Here is a 7,893-nt window from a genome sequence, read left to right on the forward strand (position 1 = left end):
AAAAAAAATATTTTATTTTATTTTTATTTCTATTTTTTATTGGGATGTAGTCGATTGTACATACCTGTGGGGTATAGCATTGAATATCATTACCTGTGTGCAATATGTGATGTTTGATTCAGGATAATTAGTATATTCATCATTATGCAATGTAATCAATTTTCATGGCCCTTTACCAATTCCTCCTTTTCCGCCCTCCCTCTCCCGCTTCCCCCCCCCCAGCACCTCAGCTCTGTTCTCTTAAAAAGTTCAAAATATTATTGTGATTTTTGTATATCTTTTTTTTTCGTTTTTAATTTATTTCTTTATTTCTAGTTTACATTTCAGTGGGTGCATAGGAAAAACCAAATCAGTAAAATATATAATGTGTTTAAAAGTGATTCATCTAATGATAAGGGAAATTAAGAATTCTAGAGAGCAGGGGGTGGGCTATAATTTTATGTCAGGTGGTCAGGATAGGACTCATTGACGTCACATTTGAACAAAGACTTGGGGGAAATGAGAGAGTTAGCAACTGTCAAAAGCTCGGCTAAGCTGCCAGGTGTCAGAGTAGCTGATTAAGAAAACAAGCCAAAATGAAAGTAACAGTCAAAACTTACCGCAGTAGTTAAGCAAGAGGCTAAATCAGAGAAAGTGCCAGCTACCCCTTCCCACCTGCCTTCATTTTTCCCATGAAATGGCATTGGTCAGGGATCAGATGGAGCAGCACAGACACGGGGATTGAGGGAACCCTGAACAAAAGGCTCCAGCAGTTTTGTGGAGTGGGGGAGATGGAGGAGGGAAACTGGGAGGGACTAGGAGTGGAAAGGACTGAGCACTGACCGAGTCAAGTGGAGAAAAAGTATCTTCAAGGTTCCTTCCCCCTCCTCCCCTGATAAGGAGGTCTTGCAGAGGCTCCCAAGGAAGATCTCTGCCAGAGGGTCCTAATAAAGAACCTCCAAATGGAGTGCCTGGGCTAAGAATGCAGATATGCGTGAAATCTTTTGGGGAGAAGGCTTTTGAGTCCTTGAAACTGCAATGCCCTGGCTGTGCACCAAGTCTGGTGTGGGAAGGGCAGCTTTGCAGTGTGAGGCCTGCCAGTAAAGCCTTTGTATTGCCTATGGTCTGGCCCGAAAAATTATACATAGGTTTTTGACCAGAAGCTGAACTTCTGAACAGTGTATATATCTGAGGAAAGAGCATTAGAGACAGAAGTATCAACCAGAGTAGGGGCTCTAAGTGTGAGGGTATTTGGTATGTTTGGGGATAGCAAAAGAGGCCAAGGTTACTGGAGAGGGAAGAGTAGTAAAGGAAAAGCATACCAGTCCTTTGCATGGAGGGTAATCATGCAAAACTTTGTAAGTCATTGCAAGGATGTTAGCTTTAGCTTTTACTCTGAATGAAGTGGGGAGCTATTGGAGGGATTTGAACAGTGATTAAGCATAATAGGTTCTCAATACATATTTGATGAATGAATATATGATTTATTTTTGTAAATGTTCCACATGTACTCATTAAGTCCATGTTCTTGGTTTGTTGGATTAGAGCTCTCTATATGTCTAGATCCTAAGCTTGCAACTCTAGCTTTCTTGTACTTTATATATTTCCTAGATGTATCATTTTCCATACTTCTATTCATAACATTTGCATGTCTTCATTTATGTGTCTCTTGCAGACATTTTGGATCTTGTTTATCCTTTTAAAAACTTCTTTAAAAAAAAAACCTCTGTCCTTCACCAGTTAGTTTATATTTACATTAGTTGCAATTACAAATGCATAACAACTTATTATTTATTTTATTTTTTGTTGTTTTCAATTTTAGCTTAAGGCAAATTTTCTTTTGCTAGTTTAAGATTTGTACATTCTAATTTGGCTCATAATGATCAGCCTTGCCTTAAGACGTATATTCACGATCATTTGTAAATTGTCTCTATTTTCCCACTAAAAAGGACAGGTACTTTAGCACTTTCTCAAATATCTGGAGGTTCAGCACATAACTCTTGAAGAAAACATGTTGTGTATTACTAAACATAAAAGTTATAGAATTAAGCCAGAGCTATCAGGAAATAGCAGACTGGGGGACGTTTAGAACACACATTTTTAGTCTTCTCTCATGGGAAATATGCTTGTATTAGTATCACTGCTGTTTTGACTCTCCCCAGTAAGTTCCTGCTAGGTTGCAGGAAATCCAGAAAGAGAACATTCTAAGCCTTTTATGTCCTTAACCATGTCCCATATCTAGTTCCCCTTAATTACTTCTCGTGGTTAAATAAAATTGCCTTTAACAAGTTAAGACACTTAGTTCTTACAACTAGGTTCTGCTATATTGTCCTCAGTTCATATGGTGATGATCAGGTGTCACACATGAACAGTCTCATTTGAAATATGTGAAGTGACCAGTCTGGTCAGGGCTTATGATGGAGTTGACTTAATAGTTTACAGCAAGGCTGGTTCTCCATTCTTTTTCTTTTTCCTCTTCTGTTCCAGCTCCTGTTGTCCAGTCTTCTTTCTGGTGCCTTTACTGTTTCCTATCATTTTATTTCACTCTCCAGATGACTGATGTCCACGTTGTTTTTTAAGATTCTGAGCTTCTTTTCTACTCTGAACTTTGAAAGCTTCTTTTACTTTTTTACCTTTTTTGATGACCAGTACCCTAGACTTAATGTGTCCTGACTTGTCATTTGTGTGTACGTTGACTTCTGCTTCATTACCAAATGATGCCCACAACCTGATTTTGATTTTTTGTAATTGAATGTACCCTTGTTTTGTTTGTTTGTTTGTTGCTGGTAGCTAGCTGCTACTGGGATCCAAACCCTTGACCTTGGTGTTACCAGCGCCACACTCTTAAACAAGTGAGCTAATTGGCCAGCCCAATGTACCCTCATATTAAACTGATCATCTGCTTCTCAGTTCTTGGCTCAGCTTATTTACTGATTTTTTTGGACCATTTTCTGTAAGATTTTGACCATATTAAAGTCTCTTTTTTTCCCAGCACTCTCTTATAATAGCTCTTCAACTTACTACCCATTGCTGCTTGTATTCACACTGCACATAAGTGACAGCCCATCTCTAGTTGACAGTTTACAACTGTTTAGCTCAGCAACCCAATAACCAGAGCAGTGTCGAAAGAGGTTTTTTTTTTTTTTTTTGTCTTTTGTCTTTTTCCGTGTCCGGCAACGGATCGCAACCCTCAGTGTTGCCCCCGTACCGGACCGGGGACCGGCAACGGGATTGCAACCCTCGGTGTTGCTCCCGCGCCTCGCTCAGCCAGTGAGCGGGAACCGGTCTGTATGTGGGATCCGAACCCTCGGGCGGGAGCGCCGCCGCACTTCCCAAGCGGCACACTATCCAGTGTGCCACCGGGCTGGCCCCGAAAGAGGTTTTTTTAAAGTTTATTTTAAATCTACTCTGGGTTTATTAAAATGATGTATTTATGATGAAACCTGTTTACTTTTTATAAATATTTGTAACATATGTTTTAGTGTATCCCCTTCTGGCCTGTTGATGCTTCTAGTAAACTTCTTGTTCAAGTTGAAAGGAGTAAAGATCCTCCCAAAGGGATACATTTGAACAAACAGGAAAATTGCATTTTATTGCGTCTGAATAATGAGGTAAGTGATTGTTTTTGTGTGTGTCATTAGAAAAGCTAATATATATTTACTAGTATTTTTTTCGTATCAAATAATTACCTCCGGTGGTTTTTTTCCCTTTCACCAAAAATGAACAAACATTTCTTTCTGTAAAAGAAAAAGGTACCCAAAAGAAACAGAGACATAAAATAATTTCATTGTTATACAAAAAGTTAGTTGGAATGCCTGGAATACTAAAATATACTACATCTGTAGTTCCACCCATTGTATACAATAATTGAGATTCATGGTTTCTCAGAAATGCACACAAAATCCTGAATTGTTTTCCAAATCATTCCAAAAAAAAGTTATCAAGTCGGGCCGGCCCGGTGGCGCACTGCTACAGTGCACCGCTTGGGAGCGTGGCGGCGCTCCCGCCGAGGGTTCGGATCCCACATACAGACTGGCCGCTCACTGGCTGAGCGAGGTGCCGGGTGCAATCCCCGCCGAGGGTTCGGATCCCACATACAGACCGGCCGCTCACTGGCTGAGCGAGGTGCCGGGTGCAATACCGAGGGTTGCGATCCCATTGCCGGTCCCGGTCCGGTACGGGTGCAACACTGAGGGTTGCGATCCGTTGCCGGTCACGAAAAAAAAAAAAGTTATCAAGTTATGAATAGTTTTATTATTAAATATTATTAATCAATATTCCTGAGAAAATTATCACATTAAAGATTCCTTTCCTTTCCTTTCTTTTAGCTTGGAGGTATTATAGCAGAAGTTAATTTGGCTGAGCATTCTGCAGTTATTACATTTTCAGACTATCATGATGGAGCAGCCCCATTTCTGTTAATAAATCACACCAGGACTGACCCTGTTCAGTACAATCAAAGGTAAAAAGATTATCACAAATACAGTGACTTCTGATTTTAGCACAGTCTAGGTGATGAAACATTGAATTTATAATGATTTCTTAAGAATATATACACTGATAATGACATTGTGGCTAGGTAAAACAATGTCCCATTAAAAAAATGAATACCTTAGTATGTAGGGGTAAAACTGACTTGATATGTACAATTTACTTTTAAGTGCTTCCGAAAAAGAAAAATGGAAGAGCTGAAGCACGTATGGCAAAGCTTGAACATTGTTGAATCTGGTGAAGATTGAGTAAGAGTTTGTTATAAGTCTCTAAATTTTGTCTATTTTTTAATTTTTTTCAAATTTTAAGTAAACATATGTAAATATTAAAATTTCAGATATTTTCCAAACAATAGATAGCCTCTTGCTGAAGTGTGTAGGAAAAGGACTCCTTTCTTAAAAGACTATAGTTAAATCTTTATGGTTTAGGACTATTCTTAACATCATTTGTTTCAATTTGCTGTGATACCATGTCCTCCTAGTACCATTACAGTTTATGCAACTTTCTGTTCCTCTGCTTAGTGTTCCTAGGCTGTCTTGAATTTATTTTGTCTGCTTTTTTTGTTTTCACTGTTACTTTTCATTGGGTTGGTATTTATCGGTGAGTTTATACTATACTTCCACTGCTAACTATGCAACTTCTAACCATTGATTAAAATCAAACAGTCATTGAGTAAGAACTGTAGGGCTTGGCCAGCAAGTACCTAGAACTCCTTGCCAATCATATTCTTTCATTTGTTTAGGATGTTAAGAAAGAAGAAAGCCTATTTTTTATTATTATCCATATTATAATAATAATAAACTCTGTCTTAGTCCATTTGGGCTGCTATAACAAAAACACCTTAGACTGGATAACTTATAAACAACTGAAATTTATTGCTTATAGTTCTAAGGCTGATTAGTCCAAGATTAAGGTGCCAGCAGATTTGGTGTCTGGTGAAGGCTTACTGTCTGCTTCATAGATGGGAACTCTTGCTGCGTTGTTACATGGCTGAAGAGCAAGGCAGCTCCCTTCAATCTCTTTTACAATCTCTTTTATGAGGGCACTAATCCTGTTCATGAGGGCAGAGCCTGCTAAAAGCTGAATCACCACCTAAAAGCACCATCCTTAATTTATTTTTTTTATTGAATCAAAATTGATTATACATATTTTTGGGGTTCAACATTCAGATTTGTTGATCGAATTAGTATTACTAGCATATATATCATTACAAATCGTAATTATTCTTTATGCCCCTTGTCCAATCTCTCCCCATCTCCCTCTCCCCCCTCAAATCACCCTAGATTTCTTCTCTCCTTCTGAAAGAATAATGGTTACTCTGTTGATTTGTTGCCTAAGTCATCTGTCCAATGCTGAGAGGTGTGATCTGTTCCTCCAATATTATCATAGAGCAGATGCTTCTTCTGTCACTCTGAAATAGGCTTTGTGGAGAGAGAGATATCCTTTTCTTTTCTTTATCTCTGCTGGTGACTCTCCTTGTGTCAGTGCACTCCAGTGGTTGGCAGACCATCTGTGTGGTGGTTGTGGCATCTAGCTGCTTTCATGGCAGCCATGCCATGGTTATTGTGGTGGCTGTGGTGGGTCATCCACATGGAGGTGATGTTTTTGGTATGCTCCTTGGCACTAGCGTTGTGCCTGGTTGTGGGGTGTGTCTGGTCCCTGGCTCCATGCTTCGTGTCCTTGGGTGGGCCCTGAGGCGCTGGTGCAGTGTGCCTGGTTGTGGGAGAGGGGTCCACTCCCTGGCTCCATGCTGGGGTCCACTACTTGGCTCCATGCTTTGGGTCACTGGGTGGGTCCTGAGGTGCTGGTGTAGTGTACCTGGTTGTGGGAGGGGGGTCCAGTCCCCTTCTCCATGACTTGGGTCTCTGGGTGGGCCCCTAGGTGCTGGCATGGTGTGCCTGGTTCCTAAAAGCACCATCCTTAATACTATCATTTTGGCTATTAAATTTCAACATATGAATGGCGGGCGGGGTGGCACATTCAGACCATAGCAAATTGGTTGATTAAAACTGACGGAAGCAAATAGAAATGACTTTTTCATTTCCCCTTCAATCCATGTACCTTGAGTAGCCTTTCCCAACCTGTGTTCACAGAGTTAAGACCTACAGAAAATTTAGTGACTATTTTCTCACTTCTCTCAAGGATGGTCATACATAGGAGCTAAGTTAATTCTTTACATACTAAGGATGCTGTAGCGCATCATAGCTTATTAATTCTCTTACAAATCTTGTTGAGAGTGGGTAAGGCTGAACTAGAGACCTCTCTTTTCTTTGGCCTTGATTTTGCAACTTTCTTTGTAGTATAATGCAAATGTGAAATGTTCAGAAATCTTATGTACTGCATTGTTAAAACTGTAAAAGTAAGGGGTAATGGAGATACTAGAATGTGATCCTGTGTTGCAATTTTGAAACTTAAAAAAAATGATAACCTTAATGGAAATTTATAAAATTAACCATCTGGAAGAATGAACACTGGACTTGGTTTTAGAATTGTTTGAAGAAGTTATTAAATCAACACTTATAACTTTGGCTTAAAAGAGTTTTGAATCCAAAATCAGGTTGAAGGGTTTCTGCTGTTTGTGACCACTCCTTTTTATCTCTTCCTTAGGCTCCTTCTTCCATCTACCCTTAAATATTGCAGGGAGATGATTCCGAGTCCCATTCTGTTCATATTCTGTATAGTCTTTCGTAGTGTTGTCCATACTTGTGAGTACTTTATTTACTTCCTGCGTTCCAGTTATCCCCAAATCTTTACTCCAGCATATTCTCTTGAGTTTCAAGCTCCCATCTCCTTCTAAATGTCTCGTAAGACCCTAAAGTGATTCAAAGCTTACCTCATCATTTGCACTGCAAAATCTACTCCTGCTTTTTCCTTCTCTTAGTGAATGGCAGTGTCATCTGTCCGAGTAGGTTTTTGATTTTTCCGTTTCTTGTCTTATCTCTAGTAAATCCTCCATTTTCCACCCAAATGAGGCCTCTAAAAATACTAAATATAATCATCACTGTCTCCTGTTGAAAGTTCTTTAGTGACTTTCCATTTCTTTTAAAATATGTTTGTAGACTACTTTTCTAAATATTTCACTTTTGGTTGCCTAACTCCTAGCCTATACTTAAAAAAAACTGAAGTCTTTGTTTGCTGAATGCTCTGGGTCCCTCTATGTATTTTTACACCATGTGTATAGGTACTTTCTGCTCAAAAACTCCATTCTGTGATTCCTTCCCACTCTATCTGTATTAATACATTTTCTGATGCTTTTAACAGAATATATGAAACTGGGTAATTTATAAGAATATGAAATTTATTTCTTACAATTTCGGAGGCCGGGAAGTCCACAGTCCATGAGGTACATCTGGCCAGGGTCGTCTTCTTGGTGAGGACAATCTGCAGAGTCTTGTGGCAACACAGGATATCATATAGGAAGGC

General features: G+C 39.4%; 1 protein-coding gene across 1 annotated transcript in view; it reads left to right on the forward strand.

Moving 5' to 3' along the window:
• Positions 1-7,893, forward strand: part of LOC103609019 (vacuolar protein sorting-associated protein 13A-like) — a gene marked incomplete at its 5' end in the record, with an annotated part of 117,223 nt that overhangs the window by 31,602 nt on the left and 77,728 nt on the right. The window contains 2 exons of the mRNA XM_008593395.1: positions 3,462-3,590; positions 4,308-4,441. Coding sequence (XP_008591617.1) covers positions 3,462-3,590; positions 4,308-4,441 — 263 coding nt within the window. The remainder of the gene's footprint in view (positions 1-3,461; positions 3,591-4,307; positions 4,442-7,893) is intronic.

The sequence above is a fragment of the Galeopterus variegatus genome, unplaced genomic scaffold, assembly GCF_000696425.1.
Source record: "Galeopterus variegatus unplaced genomic scaffold, G_variegatus-3.0.2 Scaffold9091, whole genome shotgun sequence".
In the NCBI taxonomy this organism is placed as follows: domain Eukaryota; kingdom Metazoa; phylum Chordata; class Mammalia; order Dermoptera; family Cynocephalidae; genus Galeopterus; species Galeopterus variegatus.